General features: G+C 41.3%; 4 protein-coding genes across 5 annotated transcripts; 2 read left to right on the top strand and 2 right to left on the bottom strand.

Moving 5' to 3' along the window:
* Positions 1 to 162: 162 nt before the first annotated feature.
* On the bottom strand, positions 163 to 2,844 carry LOC127773208 (uncharacterized). The gene is made up of 2 exons (XM_052299235.1): positions 2,342 to 2,844; positions 163 to 766 (listed from the first exon to the last, which is right to left on the bottom strand). Exons 1-2 carry the CDS (start codon positions 2,719 to 2,721, stop codon positions 532 to 534), a joined length of 615 nt encoding a protein of 204 aa, XP_052155195.1. The 5' UTR covers positions 2,722 to 2,844; the 3' UTR covers positions 163 to 531.
* Positions 2,845 to 3,144: 300 nt separating this feature from the next.
* On the bottom strand, positions 3,145 to 11,585 carry LOC127773300 (probable starch synthase 4, chloroplastic/amyloplastic). 2 transcript variants are annotated; one of them, XM_052299344.1, is made up of 16 exons: positions 11,359 to 11,583; positions 10,759 to 10,867; positions 10,155 to 10,230; positions 9,120 to 10,065; positions 8,977 to 9,028; positions 8,525 to 8,647; positions 8,373 to 8,448; positions 8,100 to 8,284; positions 7,786 to 7,977; positions 7,629 to 7,697; positions 6,635 to 6,844; positions 6,231 to 6,356; positions 4,824 to 4,973; positions 4,231 to 4,292; positions 4,072 to 4,147; positions 3,145 to 4,000 (listed from the first exon to the last, which is right to left on the bottom strand). In XM_052299344.1, exons 1-16 carry the CDS (start codon positions 11,481 to 11,483, stop codon positions 3,830 to 3,832), a joined length of 2,748 nt encoding a protein of 915 aa, XP_052155304.1. In that variant the 5' UTR covers positions 11,484 to 11,583; the 3' UTR covers positions 3,145 to 3,829. The 2 variants fall into 2 exon arrangements, with proteins under 2 accessions (XP_052155304.1, XP_052155305.1); XM_052299345.1 differs by lacking the exon at positions 6,231 to 6,356 and having other exon boundaries at positions 11,359 to 11,585.
* Positions 11,586 to 15,908: 4,323 nt separating this feature from the next.
* LOC127773301 (probable serine acetyltransferase 5) lies at positions 15,909 to 17,326 on the top strand. Its single transcript, XM_052299346.1, has one exon. It carries the CDS (start codon positions 15,911 to 15,913, stop codon positions 16,997 to 16,999), a length of 1,089 nt encoding a protein of 362 aa, XP_052155306.1. The 5' UTR covers positions 15,909 to 15,910; the 3' UTR covers positions 17,000 to 17,326.
* Positions 17,327 to 19,373: 2,047 nt separating this feature from the next.
* Positions 19,374 to 20,952, top strand: LOC127774637 (disease resistance protein RGA2-like). The gene has a single exon (XM_052300917.1). It carries the CDS (start codon positions 20,074 to 20,076, stop codon positions 20,860 to 20,862), a length of 789 nt encoding a protein of 262 aa, XP_052156877.1. The 5' UTR covers positions 19,374 to 20,073; the 3' UTR covers positions 20,863 to 20,952.
* Positions 20,953 to 22,540: the final 1,588 nt, after the last annotated feature.

The following is a 22,540-nucleotide window of genomic DNA, read 5'->3' as shown; positions in this document are numbered from 1 at the left end:
TCAGCAATTGTACATTCTATCTTTATATTTACTGTAGTTAAAAAGAAAGAAATTGGGATAAAAAGAGAAAAAACAAAAAGTACGCATGACTTAACTTCTGAACTCTCCAATATACAAGTTATATAGACTGATGAGTAAAGAAATCAGAACATATAGCAGCCATTAACAATTTATCATCACTTCTATTAATTTTTTTTATATTATCATCACTTCTATTTACACAAGTTGGTAAAGTATACAGCATCACAACGCCATTGAGCGTCATACCCAATGTTACATCACTAGTAGAAGACAAACACAAATTACAAGATATTATACATAGTATTAAAGCAGCAACACCGCAACAGCATCACCAATTGTTTTTTTGTCCATGAACGGTGATCAAGGTAGCCAAGAGCTCACTATCACTGCATCTACTACAGAGAGTTTGATGATCGGAAAGCACACGCTTTCCTTTATTTAACACAGAAGCTCGATAACATTTTGACAGGATCGTATTCGTAGCAGATAGGAAAGCAGAGAAGTGCTGGTTCACTTGTTCCACCAGTGAAGGAAATCCCTGCGCCTGTTGATCTTCTTCTGCAACTGCAGGACGCCATACAGTAGAGCTTCAGCAGTTGGAGGGCATCCAGGGACGTAGATGTCCACGGGAACAATCCTGTCGCATCCGCGCACAACGGAGTAGGAGTAGTGGTAGTATCCACCACCGTTGGCACAGCTGCCCATTGAAATAACCCATCGAGGTTCTGGCATCTGATCGTAAACCCTGCAGAGAACAACAGACAGCTACAAATGTCAGCAACATTGCAAACTATAGCTGTGCGACTATCGGTATTGAGCTGGTAGTGAATAAAAGACAACCACTAAGGAGAAGGTCACCAAGTTTACACAGGTGTCTGTCAGTTAGTAGTTCACATAAAAATTACATGTACGCATGTTTTAAAGGTCTCCAACCAATATTATGTTTTTTACTGTTGGTCCTTATTCCTTATGATTCCCATAATACACGCACATTGAGATTTGAGAACCATGAGATCATCAACACAAAAAACACTGTTCTTTCAAAAAGCAATAAACATGTCGGCAATCAGAACCAAATTCTCATAAGAAAATAGGTTTACTCCGTAGGGTAACCATATAGGCACACTTGCAGAGGTTAAACCAAATTCCTATAAGAAAAATAGCTATGCTCCCTAGGATAACCATATACATACATTTTGCAAAGGTACTACAATTGAAGGGTTTTTTTTGGACGAAGTACTACAATTAATTAAAGTATGTGACCATACTCCACTAAGGAACCAGCAATCTTTCTTCTACAAGATGCATACATTTAGATTTGTTGCTTTCATAGGATTCTCTGAGTAAGCAAATGGACATGTTTTTATTTCAGCATAGAAAGTTGGAATGTAACACATAAAGCACACAAAATATTATTGTACTGTGTACCTATGAATTTTATTCATGAGGTGTTTAAACTCATCGAAGTACCTATGAATTTTATTCAAAATGTATTTAAACACATTGCACTCTCCATATCCTAAGTCCTAATAATGCATTAGAAACAGTACCAATTCTAATATTGGTACTACATAGCTACAAATAAAAGAAACAATGAAGGGAAATCACTCTTTAAGTACAAAACATAACTACTTTCAACTAACAGAAGTGGATATGAATGCATATTTAGCAGTTGTACTTACATCAACCATGTTCACAAGACACATGGCTCATGTTTTGATATGGAAAACCATTATTCTATTCAATGAACCCTTATGATATTTGAACAAGCACGACACTGTTCTATTCCTGACACTAAAAAATGCACGTGCCTCTGATTTACAAACGCATGCTAAACCAGTATACAATTCTCTATATAATCTAAGAGGAAAAATAGTTCAACGGCATATGCCATACAAAACCGAAGCTGTGAACACATGGGAAGCTCAGACTAAGCGCAAATTTATCTACTCCTATGAGGAACACGCAAGGGATTGACGCCTATAAGGATAAAAAAAAGAATCTGCAAAAAAATTGATCTGCACAGAATCATTCTTAATGAAATTGGTCGGCCTCGTTCGGCCGACCCGGCAAAAAAGAATCTGCACAATGAAGTATTAAACATCGTATGCAACTTGACATGACAAAAAAAAATCCCCAATCCAATCGCCCTCCTCTACCGAAGTCTATATAAGCAGCATCACCAACCAATTCAAAGTGCAAAATAGAGCATCCTAACAGAAAATTGCTACTCTTCTCTCAGAGACGATACGAAATAAATCACAAATTTGATGGTTGTATGTAAAGAAGAACGCAAGGTAAAGGGCGCAAGTGTACGGACTTGCGGAGCGCGGGGGCCATCTTGTTGGTGAGCGTGCCGGCGACGATCATGCAGTCGGACTGGCGCGGGGAGGGGCGGAAGATGACGCCGAACCGGTCGAAGTCGTAGCGGGAGGCGCCCGTGTGCATCATCTCCACGGCGCAGCAGGCGAGCCCGAACGTCATGGGCCAGATCGAGCCCCGGCGCGCCCAGTTCATCAGGTCGTCCACCTTGGAGATCACGAACTCCGCCGCCTTGGAGTTCGCGGCCGGCGGCGGCGCCCCGCCGTATGGCGCGGGCGACGCGGAGCCACCCGCGCCCGCCGCCGCCGCCGTGGCGGACGAGTAGGCGCGCGGCGCGGAGAGGGCCGCCAGCCGCGCCGCGCGGGGGAGGAGCGCCATGGGTGGTCGTAGGCGAGCGCGGCTTCGACGAGTCCGAGTCCCCGGGGAGGCGGAGAGGTCGGCGAGGCGAGAAGGGGGAGGGGGAGGAGAGCGGTGCGGGGACACGCCTCCACACTGCAGTACTCCTAGAAACTAGAAAGTTGACTGGTCTGGTCGGCTCGCGTCTGTGCCACGTGGCAGAATATAGATGGACGTGATGAATGATGAGGCGGTTTTACCGAAGCGAAATGTGAGGCCCATATGGGAACAGGCCCAGGCCCAGGACCAGGCCCAGACCATTGGTTCCGCTACCTTTGGTCTATTTTTGTTCTCTTGGTTCCTAAATCTAGGAGTATAAATATTTCTGGAATTCAATTTTCATACATATTTTTTTTGGATACTGATTTAATGCACAGAAATCTAGGTATTTTCAGCCAATAAAACTTATAGAAGAGAAATCCAATCAATTCAAAATTTAAAATTTGACTACTGTTGTGACCGAATGGAAATATCCCCTTTCCTTAACGGTGGGAGTACATCAGAGAAGAAAAACATGAAATTTTCTACATGAATTGTAGTGTTCTCTAAAAAAATTTCAAAGAGCCTATGAAATTTTTTTCTACATTTCAGAGTTCAAACAGGAAAAAAAACAGGGTCTGTCTCTCATCTCTTTGCTTTTGACGAAAGAATATTCTATAGACAACACACACGACTTTGCACAAATAACAAAGCACACTGCAAGTGATACAAAGAACAAAACTTATCATTTCACCGTAGCGCATGATAAATATATCGAGGCTAGTGAAATTTCACGACTGAGCAATCACGTACTATAAGTTATATAACTGTATAGTCCACACTGTCACTGGGACACGACAATGGGTGCCAAGATTTTAGTTCTTCGACCATTCCATAACTGCACTATGGAACATCTCGGCTTCCTGCATGAGTCTGACGGATCATGTCTTCAAATATCTTGGGTTCCATTCCAAGAATCGAAGCTGCAGATGAAGCCATGTTCGCACATCAGAGAGGTGCATGGTGCGGCTTCTTCAGAAGGCAGAATCTGTGCCTGTGGCATCAAGCGCCGCGTCAGAGAAAGGCTCAGGTCTCACTAAACCGCCAGAGTTCATGCTGCTGCCCTCGCTCGAGCCACTGCTCTTTGATAGATATCTTCGTACTGGGAAGCTGAAGAGGCCCAGCTGAAATCTATCCTCATGTCCTTCTGCACCAGCTGTTTCCAGACCTCAGGCTTTCTATTGTAGTAGTTGAACGCTCTCTCCATTGCACCACTTAGAGCCTGTCAAAAAAGGAACACCCACATGAGTTGTGTCCACCAAAAGAGGAGAGATGAACTGAAACGACATCCACCTTTTCATCAGGATGCACAAACGTAAAGCCATTCCGCAGCTCCTTAGGTATCGTTTCGTCGTCGAAATCGAAGACACTGCAAAGCAGGTGAGTGGGGGCATTTTACATGATTAAGGAGAATAATATTGGGAGATAGTTGGTTAATTAATAACTATTTACCTGTCATTCAATCCACCGGTTTTCCGAACAATCGGCACAGAACCATATCTCATGGCAATCATCTGTGGATACAGAACATGTCAGAATTGCTCAACAGGAATGAACCAAGAACAGCTTTGCAGAACTGCAAGCTTGTGCTCATGAATTTTGGAAAGCTCTGGAAACATGTTTATTTTTGTGTTGATGAAATTCTTCAAATCTGAGAACATATTCTACTGTGGGTTTCAAGGGTAAAGGGCAGAATTTCATTGACTAATTGGAAAAACATCTTGGCACATTTTATTTTTCTCACTCTGTACTTCTGAATTGTGTTCAAAAGTTTTCAATGATCATATTATGAGGTATTGGATCATATATCATACACCTCAAAAAAAATAAGGCAAGAATAAATCCTCTACCAAATAGGAAAAAAAAGATGGAAGTACGATCAGAGAAATTGATTGCATTGCATATTTATATCTAGGAATATAATTTATCAAGACAATCATAGAGTGCATAGTAAATAAAGAAACAGATTACGGATAATGCTAAATGGCACGTTTCAGTATTTACATTTAATACAAACTACGTAATATAAGTATGTAAAGGCACACCTGTGTGAGGCCACATGGCTCAAACATGGATGGAACAATGAACATGTCAGATGCTGCATAAATCCAATGGGATAAAGAATCATCATACTTCAAAAGCAGTCGGATATTGTTATTGTTCTGAAAATGGTCTGCAATACCCTCAAACTCTCTCTGCAAAGTAAATTAGCACCAAACATGTTCACTATAGCAACAATAAGTAAAGAGGTGTTCAACAAAAGGAGCAAGAGCAACTATTTTTCAAATAAAAAACAAGCTCCATCCATATAAACAGACTAGAAAATAGGCGTGCCTTTTGGCACGCCGGCTGATTAGCCTATTTCTCTTTATAGATTTTACCCAAATTTATTTATTTATATAAGATTCATTAAAAATGCTACATTTGACGGGGACTCTGTACCCCTGGACAATTAAATGACCTCAAAATATATATCTATAATTTACTATTAATTTCTATAATAATATAAATAATAAATAGGTCAATATTTAATTTTACTAAAGTATTTTAACCAATCTGTACACCACACCAAGTTTTAGTGTCATCAAATTAATTATTTGATCTCATTTTTTTTTCAAAACATCAAGAATTATGGAACTGGAGGAAATACTTTGGACTAATAGTATTAAAGGAAGTTGTAAACTGGTAAGCACTCTCATAGCCTATTTGTTGTTTTATAAGCAACAAAAAAAATTTAAAATTTTAGAACATAATTTTTAGATTGATTTTGTGTCTTTTTTCATAGTTTGTATTTTTTGGTCTTTGTTCTTTTTACTGATTAGAGGTATGCAGTTTTACATTAAAATTATTTTGGATTGTTTTTTATACATTTGTTATTTTTACGTAAGAATAAGAATTATTTTTGTGATATTGTCATCCTTTATTATGTGACGGTAGTATAATTTTGTCATATGTACGAATAATAAAATAGGGCTTATATATACACCTATATATTAAAATTTCCTATTTCAAATTGGTGCACGTATGTATCTTCACATGCATGTTTTTACATGCATATATTTTTCCCAATGACTTCTAACCGTGCTGCCGTAGCTCTTAAGGATGGCCCATCTCAGTTGTTTTTTCAGAGGATTAATAATTAGGATATTTTAAGGATGGCCCATCTGTCAGCAAATCAATAGAGCGTCCAGGCGGGGCAAGCCAATCGGTGTGGGCTGATGCGCAACACCAGCGAAGCCTAGTAGGATCCGTTTACTGCGCGCCAATGTGAAATGGACACGTGTCAACAGATTGATGGTGGCAAAATCCACCAATCAGCTGGCGGGGAGACCCGCCAGCTTTAGATATATAGATTGTTCACGAGCTAGTTAAGTTTTTTTTTTATTTCCTTTTCTCTACATTCAAATATGATCATGTTAGCTGACCCTACTATAGTTCAGAAGAAAATGTACTTGAATGTGTGGTACTGGACTTGAGCCCAGAAGAACAAACTGTCCTCCTAGCTCAGCTGTTTTGTATATTGCATGCCTGATGAGATGTACACCCTTTTGAGGAACTAGCCTTGTAATACACCCAACCTGCTCAAGGAAACTTTAGTGTGTAGTTAGTCTTGAATTGAAAGCGAAACTTCTATAACAAATGAAAGAAAGCAATAAACCTTGTAAATATTTCACTTCTGTTTTATCAATATACATAGGTAAACCATACTTGAAAAAAAAAAGGGAATATAATAAAACCAGATAGCTAAAATAAACTGCAAAGCTGACAAGAGGGAAAATTCTTAATTCAAGTACAGGTACATGGTCATAATTTCTGTATCCAGTTTAGCAGTAGATGAGGGGATTAAAAATCGTACCAGTGGTTGAGAAGCATTTGTAGAAGACAAGTTTAGCTGCTTTCTGAGAGCTGCTTTGTTTGCTGCCTTACCCTGGAGATCATTAGCATTATATTGAACCTTGAGATGTCTATCTGTTGAAGGATTCCATGTGTCCGTGTCGATTCCATTAAGTATCCCAACAAATTTCCTGGAATGTAATTTGAGTGAATCTTGTAGTCCACGTCCACCCTGAGCACCAGAAGAGCTTGTCAATAACAGAATGCCAACAGACTTCGCTTACAAACTGAAACTACTACAATGAACTTCTAATCAGAGAAGGCACTAGACGTTAGATGGTCGGCAAGACGCTGCCTAGTGCCTAGGTGCGCCTAGGATCAACTTAACAAGGGGCTTCCAAGCAATTAGCATATGACATAAAAGAAAGACAATAGAACATTAATATAGCAACACTGGAGCCCCCAAAGCTGGGCAGACGCCTAATGCACCATTAAATGCTAATCGTGGCAGCTACCTGGTGCCTAGTGTACTGCTTTTAGAACACTTGTAACAATATAGGGTATAAGACATATTGAATAATGGAAACTAGAAACACCAGGAGTCCAGGATAGTTGAGGCATTCTATGGATATGCTGATGTAGTGATATGTATAGCATTACATATAAAGGGATTTATCAAGCAGTCAAGCTCTTAAACAACTCCCTATGTTATGATGCAGCAGCTTATTTCAGTTCATGTAGGAATGCCACTGGAATAAATAAACTGCATAATGAACAACAAGGTAGTGTGGTAGTTTCCCATGAATTGTGCATCAACTTATGGTCTTCTTCCCTTCTCTCACCCCCCCCCCCCCACCCCCCACCCCACCACACACACACACACATAAAACACATGCACACACACAAAAAAAAAAATCTGGTATATAAATTTTGAGAAACACTAATCTCGCTATTAGAAGGTACTACTGAAACTAAAGTTAATCAAATACACACAACTAAAGTTACAAGAAAATTACCTCTGATCGCACCTCTAGTGCATATGTTGGTGATACAGTTGTCACAATGTTGGAATACACAATTGCACCCTGAAAACAATGAACCCAAAACAACCTTGTTGGTATCATACAGGTGAAATTTGAATTCAATCTATTGCACGGTTTCAATGGTCAGTACCTTGACAACATTTATTCTGCCATGTGAATTGTCCCGCATCCTGTCTTCCCTATCAAGTTGCTGAACATCAAGGCCACAGCATGCTAAATCTTGAGCAGGAGCAGCTCCTTGATATTCAAAATTATGGCAGGTGAAGCAAATTCTAGCTGAGTTGAAGCCCAGATTTGCATATGCTTCCCAATAAAGAGGTGCCTGGAATTTCAAAGTAAAAGATGAGCAAATTAATATCTTCAACTTGGCAAATCAACCAAGAAGAGCATGATCCATTTTCAGTGGTCAATTAACCAATACAGCCAAGTGCATTTGACACGTACCACAAATGCAGTCTGCCAGTCATGGCAATGGATGATGTCAATTTTCTTCTGCGATTGGTAAAGTAATTCCAGTGCTGCACGGCTGAAGTATGCAAAACGTTTAAAGTCATCGTGTTCTCCATAGTATTGTGCCCTCCAAAAGAATTTTGCTGGATGTTGTGGCTCGATAAAATAGACTGGAAGGCCTGCATATGCTAAATTTAGTCAGGTCGATGAAGATTCAATGTTATGACTTAATTTTACAGAAAGGTCGAACTGAGGGATGCTTCAAACCTTCAACAGTCCCAGTCCATATTTTGTTGTTGAACAAATTTCCTTCAAAGTAGGATTGTACAACAACATCTAAAACCTGCATGATAGAAAAATAAAATCTTAAACAAACAAAAGAAGCGACCAAAAACTTCGGTGAGAAACAAACTATATACCTTAAGGTTATTAACTTGGTCATTCTGCATGCAGTCATATTTTGGAAGAATAATCTCTACTAGGTGGCCCTTTTTCTGAAGTGCCTTGCCAAGACCAGATATCACATCCGCCAAACCACCAACCTAAAGAATCATGCATATAAGCAAACTTAAAGAGTAACTGATAGGATTTCAATTAATCAGCATTAACAACAAATCAAATTCCAAAACTACAGCTGCAGCCTCAGCTGCAGCAGTGGGCCATGCTGCACGCAAGGGACTGTAGCAGCTGACTGCAGCACAGCCGCAGCCCAGGCTACCAATTAGACCCTTAGTCAACTATCACATCAGTAGTTTCACATCTAATCAGCAGAACCATATCAAAATATACTAACTAGAAATGTATTTGTGTCAGGAGTAGTAATGAAATGAAATGCACGTGATGAAAGGTTGAAGGGAGTACCAAGGATCACCTTTGCAACAGGAGCCATCTCTGCTGCTATGTGGATGATGTGCAAGCCAGAACTACATTAATCAATAAATTGTAAAACTAAATAAAGACAGAGTATTATCCTATAAACAGGCTTTACTCCTACTAGCAAAGGAGAAAGTGTACCTAGTCCCTGGCAATGTGATCTTTAGAAAATTGTCCACAATTTCCCTATCTTTCATACCTCTGCATGACAAGTATGCTTCCCGAAGACAACTATCCCTTTTCCTGACCATTTCCCGTAATGTATTTGCATCGTTGTAGGATATTCTCTTCTCGAGCAACCAACCATCAATCAGAAGAGATATCCTACTCCACAATTCTGAAGGCATGCTACTTGCTGAATGCTCTAGTGATCGTTTCTCAGTTTCCTCCACTAGCTTGCTAAGAATATCGTGAAATTCCGCTATTGAATTCTCATAGAGTTCAATTTGAGAATGCATTTCATGATTACATACTTGGAAGCGCTCTTCTACTGATTTTATCTTTTCCTGCAAAAGATCAACAAAATAACAAGAGAACTTTGATATATTTGCTTCAGCCAACGATGCCTCTAGTTTGTCGACCTTATCTTCCAAATCATGATTGCGTCCCAGAACCATAGCAGCATTCTCTACTTTGTTTGTTGCAGTCTCAAGCAAGTCCCCCAAATTTTCTACTTTCTCCCACCATGCATCATACTGCCTAGGACCAGACTTCAACATATCTGCTTGGGCATCTATAAATCTAGGCTCCAGCTCCCTAAGCGAAGCATCTAAAAGAGCACGCTCCTTCTCTAATGTGAATATACTGTTCTCTGTCTCAGCAACCTCAATAAGCATTGTTTTCAGAAATTGTATGTCATCCTTCAGTAGCATATTCTCTTCCTTTATATCATCTAATTCCAGTACTGGTAGAGAGTCATTAATCTCAGTACCGAACTGCCCTTCAGCTGAAAGCTTAAGCCGTGCATCTGTTTCTGACAATCTCGTCTCCAAAATTTTCAACTTCCTCTGTAAGTCTTCTTTTTCTTTAAGAACTGTTTCAACATGTTCCAATGCTTGAAGACGAGCTTGATTCAGAAGCATTATATCTAAACAAATACGTTTGAAGATAGTGCTTATTATGTGCATGCCTACAACATTATAAATACCATTTATCCAAAAGAAAGGAGCCCCTTACTCTTCTCAGTGTTTTGTATCATTTGTATCAAATCTTCCAATTGAAGGTTTGATATACCATTTTCATCTCCATATTTCTGTTGAAACACACAAAGCCCAAAATATTAAAAGAAGCAACAGTGAACAAGTAGGAGCATACATAAAAATAAAGATGAAATTGACGCAAACAGTAACTTCATGATAACTACTGCATCCATGGTGTCTCTTTCTCTTTCGCTTGTTCACGCTGTGTCTGGGATCTCTCCCGGACTAGCGCAACATTGTAATGTCGCTGTAACATTACTTTGTTTTTCTCCCCAATCTTAAGAAATTGGTCGGCCAACCTTTGGCCGACCCGGCATTTTTCTGTGAAGATAGCCTGCCAATATCAGGTATTGCCTTTGGATATTAAATTGTTTAGCTAGTTTAGTGACAATGTGTTTCACTTCAGTTTCTTATGTAAAAATAATATAAAAACACAGAAAATTGTATTAAAAGGGGGATATTGAGTGTTTGGGGACTTTAATCTACACCACATACATAGTATCGTGAAATTGGCCCAAATATTATATCAATCTCACAAAATCGGAAAACATATGAAATTGCTAATGAATGTGCCGTGGTACCTCTTGCCGTTCTTTATCACTGGAAACAGATGCTTCATCTCTCTGCATATTCACCCTATTATGGTGTTTATCATTACTTGTACTCTTCCGAGGAAGTTCTGCAGCAGTCCTAGAACCCGCAAAAATGAAGCTAAGCTTAACAGAATTTCTTGACATATTCTATGAATCAAAACAACAAAAATGTACAAATATAAAGCGTTCCGACAGTATCGATTTCTGATGATTTGATCAATGATCATGATTACACAACATAAGCTAGGATATTTTCTCAGATAGGTGGAACATTCCGGTGATTAAGAAGCATTTCAGAACCTAAGCCAAACAATATTAGGAGAGCAGCATTCAGAGGTTGATGATCCCCACTTGGTCACGATCGAAGCATTCCATGCATACAAGCACGCACCACCAAGGGAATTGAATTCCTCGATCCCCTGTCACCCAACCCAACCCAACCCAAACCCCAAAAGGCCATTCCCCCGGTTCGCCGCAGGAGCAGACTACTGAGAACGAACGAACGAGACCACGCAACACACCAGTAATCACAACCGGGTGCACCGACCACGCCGCAACCACGCGATCCTGCCCCTCTGGGCTACCAACCTGAGACCGCGGCGGCGAGCTCGGCACGACACGAGAAGGCGGCGGCGCGCGGCGACTGGGGATGGCGCTAGCCGCCGCCGGAAGAGGAGAGGGGCCGCCTCGGCGCCCGCCGCCAAGCACGCCATGGGAATCGGATGCGGAGGCTGGGGAAGGGGGGCGCGGCGTCGGGGTTCGCGTGGGGCGACGGTTGGAAAAAGTAGCGGAGTGGAGTGAACTGGAAGGAGAAGGAGGGCGGCGTGTGTCTCGTGCGCCGCGCGCGGCCCACATGTCAGTGACAATGGCACACGGTGCAGTCGACTGCATAATCCCAATCCGGGAAGGCGGATGGCCAAACGAACGGAGGGGGCTATCTGGCGGTGGTCTGGGCCCCACCGGCGTTGGCGCGGAGCGGGGGGGAGTGGGGCCCGGACGACAGTGAGTGTGGGACAGATGGACCGTCTGCGTCTGGCGCTGCATTCGCTCGTAGCCGTAGGAACGGCTCCTGTTACAGTACAGTATGAAAAAGAATAAGTACTCCCTCCATCCCAAAATAAGTGTAGTTTTGCACTATTTATATTCAACATTTAACCGTTCGTCTTATTTGAAAAATTTTTATGATTAGTATTTTTCCAGTGCTACTATACGAATTTCCAGTGCAATTACAGTTACGGAAAAATGAGACCTGCTATACGTCCGTCGAAATGATCCGACGGCGAAGGGCGACGGTGTGAAGTGATGCTCTAGATCGGACCTGCGCCATAAGCCCGTAACACTCTGGATCAGGCTCCTCTACCTTTAAAGACATGTGTCTTTGTCACTGACATGTGGGTCCGATAAACCCTGGGTCTACCTGTCAGTGACAAAGGTATGGTGCCTCTATGAGGACGTACATATGCCCATCTACAAGTCCAAACCCACCATATCATGTCAACATGGCCACAACTACATGCTGTTTCTGCCAAAGCTTTAGGTCAATCTGAAATTCTGAATCCACTGACTGTCAACTTGATCTCAACATTCTAGTATTATTTACAGTGTAGCAGATGTTATCAAGATCAATTCACATAACTAGGTAAAGCAAATTCTTTTTTTTTTACTCTTTTATGTAGTATAACCACCAATATCAGTTCATATAACTAGCTTATCAATTATCGATTGTGCTTATGTCAACAATTAAGCTATGCATGATTAATTGAGGACCATAAGCATTCCAATAGCATGTGAAAACCCACTTATACTCTCACAGCTGTAATATACAAACAATTTGTCTTAACAGACTTATACAATGTACTGATGAATAGAAGAAACTAAGAAAAGAATTGAAAATTAGCACTGAAGAAGACCCATTAAAATCTCATGTAAGACGATGATTCCATGCACACACGGAATCTGTTTGTTGTTAATTCTACGGACGCGCACGGCCAGACATGGTAATTAGCCACGGTTGTAACTAGGATTTTGGAAGACCCAATGAGATTTAGATTCGGATCACAGCCCAAATAGGTCAACTCGCGGACGTCCAATACGCCTTCGCCGTGGTCATATATACGATAGTAATGGTCATATGCAAGGCATTTTCACTTAAAGATAGTAGCATAGTTGTACTTGTCATGTACTTCATCCGTTTCACAATGTAAGTTATTATAGCATTTTCCACATTCATATTAATGTTAATAAATTTAGATAGATATATATGTCTAGATTCATTAACATCAATATTAATATGCGAAATACTAGAATGACTTACATTGTGAAACAGAGGGAATAGCTCTAAAGAATATGGTTTTCATAGCCCTTTCTATTGAACATGTATTTTAATTTTTAGTTTAAACTCAAATCCTAGTCATACTTCTCATTGAACTATAAAAGTATTTATGATGTTTCTTTAGTTGCAATGGTTATAAACAGAACTCATAAGTCATCCAAATGAGAAGTGTAGGATTTTTCCCCCATCAAATTAATACTTGATTTTCAGTTTCTAGCCGGGCAAACCAACATAGAGACTCTTCGAATATACTCTAGTTGTTATTACATTTAAATCAATTTCTTGACAATAAAGCTATAAGATACCCCTCCGTCTAAAAGAAAAAGCATAATCCGCGTACTCAGATTCGTAGCTAGAGTTTACCTCTTTTTTTACAGAGTAGTACTAGATACAAAATAGATAGTAGCGTGCAAAATAAGTGACAGTGTCCTACAACATGCAAAATTTATTAAATTGTGAAAAAAAAATAGCCTTCAAGACCTTATAAATTACAAGTAACCGCTAATGCAAACTTCTCGGTTGATGACTTTTAATGGCATTGTTAGGATAGACATGCTGGTATCCTTGCTGGTAAGTAGTTTTCCTTCATCAAGTAACACGTAGATGGCTTCGCTACCTCCAAACAAATTAAACCTATGGTCGTATTTTGTCATAAAGCGCAATCAAATGTTCATTGAACCTATCCATGTTCTTCAATCCAGAAAAGATCAACATTATTTAAAACAATGAAATGCAACATCCACAATAGCTTACTATGATACTAAAACAAAACAGTTGACCTTCAAATTCTAGGGGATGGATGATGGATAACCATGTTCCAGAGATTGCATCACTTGTATGTTCCCTAGATTCAGTCCAGGTTCATGGCCACACTATCTCATCAACACTTGACTAAAGATTGCAGCAGTTGGAATCCCACGTGTCAACTCCTAGAGCATCAACTGATGTAAGGTGGTCCATTTTTTTTTTCCTACTCCTACATCAACAGCAAAAGGAAATTAAAATAAAATAAAATATTTACAGCCCAGGCTCAACCGCTCAACTAGAGTCCTGTTTAGCTCCAATTCGGACCAGAGTTAGGTATTTCTAGTTATATAAACAGATTTTTAATTTCGTTGATAACATTTTAATAAATTATTTTTCTCATTTCAAATAAAATATTAAAATTCTAAATCATTATAATTACTCCCTCCGTTTTACAATGTTAGACTTTCTAGCATTGCCCACATTCATATAGATACTAATATATATATATATATATATATATATATATATATATATATATATATATATATATATATATATATATATATATATATATATATATATATATATATATTAGTATCTATATGAATGTGGGCAATGCTAGAAAGTCTTAAATTGTAAAACGGAGGAAGTATCATATAAATTTTAAATCATATGTAGATATCTGACCTGGAGTTATGCCACAAGGTCTATGTAGAAATCTGCGCGAATGCTAATTAGTTACCTCCGTCCCAAAATAAGTGCAGCCATGAGTTTTCGCGCCCAACTTTAATCGTCCGTCTTATTTGAAATTTTTTTATGATTAGTATTTTTGTTGTTATGATATGATAAAATATGAATAGTACTTTACTCGTGGCTTATTTTTTAAAGTTTTTTCAAAAAATTTTTAAATAAAACGAACGATTAAAATTGGACACGGAAACTCATGGCTGCACTTATTTTGGGACGGAGGGAGTAGTGACTAGACGCACGTGTCTCCACCCGCGCAACTAGTTCGCTATTTTCTCGTTTCTTTTCCTTTTTTATTGATTTTTTTCTTTTCTTTTACCTTCTTTTTTTGGGCTTATTTAAGAAAAATTGTGGCCCAATCTGAAACAGCTGATTTCTTGTTTACGAAATTTATCTATACAAAGTTTCTATAAAGTAGAAAGTTTCATATTGTATTGAACTCGGCTTGTTTGCATTTTTTCATGTGCTATCCAAATTTTTTTATACATATATATGTACACGTATATGTATATATACATACTTTATACACTTATATATATACAAAGTTTGTATATATGCGAGCAAACTTTTTATATCCAAAATACATATGTATACATATAAAATTTACACATATAATTCTGTTTGATACATACATAAAAATACACTTACATTTATCTCTACTATTATAAAAATTGAAGATGTTTTTGCCGGTATTTTGGTACATCATCCGTGTTTGAGTTGGTTTTTAAGTTCGTTCGCTTTTGCAAATACAAATCCGTATTTGAGTTGGATTTTAAGCTCGTTTGCTTTTTTAAATACAAAATGAGTTGTATAAGAAACTTTTAAAAAACTCGCATGCTAACTTGAGATAAAGTCAGACTCCTAATTGCAGCTCATAATTTTCTAAAAAAAATATTCAAGCAAATTTCCACAATCAATTTTATCCTAACTAAATAGTATAACAATAATACGATTAAAATATCATTTACCCGTTGCAACGCACGGGTCTTTTTTTCTACTCCCTCCGCCCCCCTAATATAAGGGATTTTGACATTTTTCTTTCACTGTTTGAAATTTTGGAATTATTATTTATTTTATTTGTGACTTACTTTATTATCCAAAGTACTTTAAGCATAACTTTTTGTTTTTTATATTTACACATATAGAGTGCAAGTAAAATGTCAAAACCCATTATATTAGGGTACGGAGGGAGTAGTAAATATAAATTTTATACGTATACGTATAAAACTGGTATACAAAGTACATAAGGGCTGGACTAGTCGCGCGCGCGCGCATTAGCGACACCCAGTATATAATCTGTATCACTGTGTCTGTATGGCTGAGTTGTGTAGGCAATCGCTCCACTTGTCGCCTATATACGCCTTGGCCTCTCGGCGTCCGATGCTAGTGGTAGTGGCCCGCAAATCCTCCTCCTCCGCTCGCGTCGCCGCCCACCAAACCCGATCCCACCGCGCCGCGATGCCGGCCGGCCAGCCGCACGCGCACGAGCCCGACGGCGGCGGCGCGAGCCACCGCCGGCCCCAGTCGCCGCCGTCGCTCCCCGCGGAGGTGGTCCCGGCGTTCGCGCCGCCGGAGTCGGAGGACGAGGAGTCCTGGGTCTGGTCCCAGATCAAGGCCGAGGCGCGCCGCGACGCCGACGCCGAGCCGGCGCTCGCGTCCTTCCTCTACGCCACCGTGCTCTCCCACCCCTCCCTCCCGCGCTCCATCTCCTTCCACCTCGCCAACAAGCTCTGCTCCTCCACCCTCCTCTCCACGCTCCTCTACGACCTCTTCCTGGCTTCCTTCACCGCGCACCCCTCCCTCCGCGCCGCCGTCGTCGCCGACCTCCTCGCCGCCCGCTCCCGCGACCCGGCCTGCGTCGGCTTCTCCCAGTGCCTCCTCAACTTCAAGGGCTTCCTCGCCATCCAGGCGCACCGCGTGTCGCACGTCCTCTGGGCGCAGCAGCGACGCCCCCTTGCCCTCGCCCTCCAGTCCCGCGTCGCCGACGTCTTCGCCGTCGACATCCACCCCGCGGCCGTCGTCGGCAAGGGCATCCTCCTCGACCACGCCACCGGCGTCGTCATCGGCGAGACCGCCGTCGTCGGCGACAACGTCTCCATCCTCCACCACGTCACACTGGGTGGCACAGGCAAGGCTGTCGGTGACCGGCACCCCAAGATTGGGGATGGTGTTCTGATTGGCGCCGGGGCGACGATTCTTGGCAACGTCAAGATTGGAGCCGGGGCCAAGATTGGTGCCGGGTCAGTGGTGCTGATAGATGTGCCGGCGAGGAACACGGCGGTGGGGAATCCAGCCAGGTTGATTGGCAGGAAGAACGGTGAGGTTGAGAAGGATGAGGACATGCCTGGGGAATCCATGGATCACACATCCTTCATTCGACAGTGGTCGGACTACACCATTTGAGGGCGACGCGCCGAGGTCTATTTCTCTTCCTCTCTGTATAATCCGTAGTGTTGATATGCCAAAAACTGATGTACTTGTCGTGCTTTGGGTAATCTGTACTGTAGTGTTGTATCATCAGCCGTTTTATCAGTCGAGTGCCCATGCTCATGTACTGATAACTGGTGATTGATGAAATGATGAGTCAAATAAAAGTTGTATAACTTTTGATTTTATCATTTGCCAGATGAGTCAAGCTTCAAGGACACATTAGATTGCGATTTTAACTTTTTATTGTGTAAAGATTCCATATGATGTTTCTGCTATTTTATATGATGCAACTCCAGGTGCTATATCTGTGTGCGTGATTTAATTTTACCACAATGACTGATGTCACAATGCATATTCTGAACTTGTGGAGTTGTTATTCAGTTTAGGTGTCACATTGTCCCCCCATCCCCAGTGTCATTTTCTTTACATTAGGTAAATTAAACGAAATGTCAGTTTACAAGAGCTCTTATTGCAAGAATTTGTTCGAAGCTTTTGAAGGGGTTGATGAATGTCTCCTGAGAATTTCTGAAAGCATTTTTGCACATAAAAGGTTCTTCTTCTAGCAGGTTGAATCTGGTGACGGATCATTTTCATTACTTTCCATATGTTTACTTATCCATTGATATGTGGAAACTCGTCATGTGGTGGTGTTTCGCTTTCGCTGTGTACACCTTGATTTGCCTATCTGTACAAGCAGTTACGTTATTGAAGTCAAACCTTTTTATCCTTATTGATTATGTCGTATTTGCATCAACTTTTGTGATAATTGCATTCCATTAGTTTTTCAAGACTGTTGAGGATCTGTCGAGCCTTGAAACTCTTGTGATGAATCACTTGTGTGCTTGCAGAAGTTGCTTTTAAATCTGTTATTTTTCATATGCTTCGGTTCCTAACTTCTAATCTCTTGGGCAGATACTTATAATTGTACATATGTTTGATTAACAGAACTAAATAAGAGCATTGAATAACTTTCCTTAAAAAACAGCAGGTAAATAGTAAACCTTGTCTCAGTTTCATCACCTATTTATTCTCAATTCAGTAAAATTTCCATAAGTGATGAGCTCAACTTTGCACTTTATCTTGTCTGCATATACTTATGTTTGCACCATCCTTTTTTTTTTACATATCTTGTCTTTCGCTACTTGCACATGGTGAATAGTTCTTAAGCATGTCTACTGATTATGACTAGGGACAGTTAGTTAACACTCATGTACTTTGCTTAAAATAGCATGTGTGACATTGCAGTTCGCATAGGACAACACGGTGCTTTGCATTGTAAAAAGTTCATAACTTATTGATTTAACCAAATTCTGAATTACAATTACTTGCAGAAATCATTGGTGTACTAGCCACAGATGCATTGCTTACTGGAGCTAGTTGTATTTTATGCCACTTGGATTTTTCGTGTGCCTTAAGGCCTGTGAATGTGCTAAACTGCATTATTGGGAAACAACTGGGGTTGGAGATCAAATGTGGACCACAATCTTCTACTAGAAAGTAAAAGACATCCTTAAGATCGTACGCGGACATGTTTGGATACTGTGAATTTGCTCTTTGGGAAACATACTAGCAACTTAATATTTAAGCCATACTAGCAACTTAATATTTAAGACATCCTGTAAGCATTAAGCCCTGTTTCGACGAAGATCTGAATTAAAGAACTGATACGGAAACTAGCACAAAGGATGTGAGGAAAGGAAATGTCTTTTTCCTCACAAAGGATCTGAGGAAAGGATGTTTATTTGGTAATTCTTTTCTAAATATTTCGCTAAAGCTAAGATTCTTTTACTCAGTCTTGGGCACCATTTTTTCTTGAGAGTGCTATCCTTTGACCTTTGGTCTTGTTTTGCTGGTTTGCCCATTGTATCTTATTCTGTCTGTTTTGAGATGTGGTGAGGAAGTGCTCATATTAGGTAGTTGTGCCCTTTTGGTGAAACAGTCTTGAGTTGGTTTTAGTGTGGTAGGTTGCTTTCAGGGAAGGAGTGAATCTTCTGTATTGCCATGACTTGTCTAGCTATAAACAACCATAGAACTCAATGGGTTCTAGAACTTCTAGGTGTTTATATGTTGTTTCACTTGTGGCAAGTAGATGAGTCACATCCATCATACACTGTTTGACAGTATTTTGCTCTGAAGTTGGATCAACAGTTCAAATCATAAATCAACAGTACTACTCCGTCCCCCCCCCCCCCCCCCCCAAAAAAAAAAAAAAACGAATTCCTAGCTACAAACCTGGATACACATGTCTCTAGGTTCGTAGGTAGGATTGGTCTTTTTTTGGGACGGAGGGTTTTTTTTTTATTTATTTCTTTTCAGCACCTGTAGAGAATCTGGTTGCATTCACTCTGCTGATGAACTGGTGTTCATCTTATTAACCCAAATTGCGAATTCCCTGCATATATTTTCAGGCATGCTACAAGTACTTTGAGATGCAGGTGCAGATTGCTCCAGGCTTGGGTCTCGTCAGCAGCCGGTGCTCCCAACTGCTGATCGATGACGGCGACAGCAGGTTTGCATTGGCCCAACTTGATTTGCTGCTATCACGAAAGGATGCCCATTTTCCCAGCTTCCGTTTCACTGCATCAGCCTACCTGCAGCGATGAGCAACTTCTCGGGGTCCGGATACCGGTTTGCCGGCGACTGGCAAGGCAACAGGTATAGCTCTTATTTTTGCAGATGGTGACAGGTTCAACTAGGAGGCATTATCGAGCTTGAAACTTTGGAAGTCAAGCGCAACACACACGTCTGCACACCTGGGCGAACTGGAGCACAGTGGCAAATATTTTCTGTTTCCTCGAGACAGATAAGCTTTGAATAGCACACAGCCAGTCAACCACCAACAAAACAATTGCCGCAATCGTTGGAGCTGGGTCACAAGAATAATATATAACGAAGTGGCAGTCTTGCAGATAACACAGTTTATTATCCAAATCCTGCGCTGAAGCTTTACTCTGCAACAAGTGACAAAGCTCCCAAGAACCTTCAGACTCGATTAGTATCATCTTCAGACTTCAGTGAGTGTGTGTGGGACTCTAGGAGAGATCAAGATGTCCATTTCCAGGTCACAGTTAATGGAGATGTTCATTTCTGCAGCTATTGGGGATCTTATCAGCAGGTCCATGTCCTTCATAGTTGGGAAGTACTGCAACTGCAATCAGGCAACTGCTGAGGAGAACCTACAGAGGCTACGGCAGCTGCTTATGAGGATCAGTACCATCGTCGAGGAGGCTGAAGGGCGGCACGTCAGAAACCAAGGGATGCTCCAGCAGCTCAAGATCCTTAGAGATGAGATGTTGAAAGGCTGCTACATTCTCGATAACTTCAGATACCGAGCTATTCAAGACAAGGCCAAAGATGACGAGGTGAGCCATTCATTTGCTTTGTCCAGATTCAATCCTGCTAAGCGTCTTCGTTTCCCAACTAGTAAACCTCAACAAACGGTATTCAGTGGTGGGGAGGTAGAAGATTTGCAGAAGATGGTTCATAGGCTAGAAATCCTCATAGCTGACATGAAGGAGTTCATTGCATTTCTTGTGCAGTACCGTCCTATGTATCGCCAACCTTACAGCACGCATTTGTTTTTGGACAAGTGTATGTTCAATCGACATATGGAACTTGAACATGCCATTGAGTTCTTGCTACAGATGGAACCACCCGGTAGTTCAAATCTTGGTGTCCTCCCAATCATCGGTCCAAGACATATCGGAAAGAGCACTCTTGTTGAACATGTCTGCATCGATGAGAGAGTCAGAAATCACTTCTCTCTGATTCTCTTTTACAGTGGAAATTCCATGAAGGATGAAACACCAACCACTCAGAGAGAATTTTATCGTTAAGCATCGGGGTAATGCTTTCCACAAAAGATTGCTACTTGTCATTGAACTCTCCAGGTATGCTGATGAGGAGAAATGGAGATTATACTCTTCAGAACTGCGCATGCCACATGGTACTAAAATCATAATCACAAGTCGATCTGAGAACATCACAAGTTTCGGGACCACGCGACCTCTTAGACTGAGACCATTGACATGTGAAGCATTCTGGTATTTCTTCAAGGTACGCAACTTCGGAAGTACAGAACCCGAAGAGCATGTGAAGCTAGCATCCATAGCCATGGAGATAGCAAAGGAGATGGAAGGATCGTTCATGCATGGAAACGTTTTTGCCGGCTTACTAAGAACAAATTTCAATGCTCAATTTTGGTACAGAGTTCTTGCATGGACCAGAGAGCACATCCCAAATAACCTCAATTTGTACAGTGAATATCCAGATGATGTTACAATGAACCATCCTGCCTGTATCAAGGGAATAGCTCAGCCTATCAAACACTTTTGTATGTATGAACCTTACCCGAAAGGTTCTCTTGAAGATGATGTTCCAGATACAACAGTGCAAGATATGCTATGTGGAAAAGCTAAGGCTAGAAGCAATTCTGAAATCTTAGTATGGAAATCCCAGATTCCACCCTACCATAACTTTATTTCACGATGTGTGGTACAATCTTCACGAATCACAGCATGTTGTAGACGAGTTGGTGTTTGATGTGTGTTTATTTGCTCCTCTTTTTTAGTTATAACCTACATTTTCCTTGTACTCTATCTGAGCCATATTCTGATGTCTATTTGAACTATAAGATCTTAGAAGCATACGTTGGCTGTATTATGCTTGTCCATTTCTGTAAGTTCGAGATTAGTAATGGCTTGCTTTCCTTAGTTGAGCGAATGCTCTGGTTGTTCAGTCATTGCATTGCCCTGTCAGTTTCAGGCACTGGCAGCGTCTGTCGGGTCGCATGGGCTCGAGTTTGCTCACCCAAAGAGTATGGTGGTTTGGGTATCCCCGATCTCGAGAGGTTGGGAGTTGCGTTGAGTTTGCTCACCCAAAGAGTATGGTGGTTTGGGTATCCCCGATCTCGAGAGGTTGGGAGTTGCGTTGAGGTCGCGATGGCTCTGGCAGCAACGGACCTCGCCGGACAAGCCATGGCAGGGGTTTAATATTCCACTTTCACAGAAGGAAGGCAACCTCATCTCGATGTCTATGGTATTCTCGGTGGGAGATGGGATTTCGGTGTTGTTCTGGGAGGATTGTTGGCTGCAGGGCTCTTTAATTCAATTGCTGGCGCCGGCCGTCTACGCAGCTGTCCCCGCCCGCTTCTGGAACAGGCGTACGGTGGCTGAGGCATTGCACGACAGGAGATGGATTTGAGACATCTGTGCGGTGTTGGAGGTGCAAGCGATCCTGGAGTACTTCAAGCTTTGGGACCTACTTCGATCTATGCAACTCTTGGGGGAACCCGACACGCTTTCATGGCGCTGGGAGACCTCGGGACTGTACTTCTCTCGCTCAGCGTATCGTGTCCTCTTCTTTGGAAGAACTCGCCTCCAACACAAGCCAATCTGAAAGTCTTTGGCACGGTGGCACCCCCTTGTTGTTGGTACTTTCTTTGGTTGGTCGCCCTCAACCGCTGTTGGACAGTGTACCGCCTTCGGAGTCGTGGTATATCGCACCCGGCTCGCT

The sequence above is a fragment of the Oryza glaberrima genome, chromosome 5 (genome assembly GCF_000147395.1).
Source record: "Oryza glaberrima chromosome 5, OglaRS2, whole genome shotgun sequence".
NCBI lineage: Eukaryota > Viridiplantae > Streptophyta > Magnoliopsida > Poales > Poaceae > Oryza > Oryza glaberrima.
The sequence above is the reverse complement of the archived record's forward strand: the minus strand, read 5'-3'. Positions and strand labels throughout refer to the sequence as shown.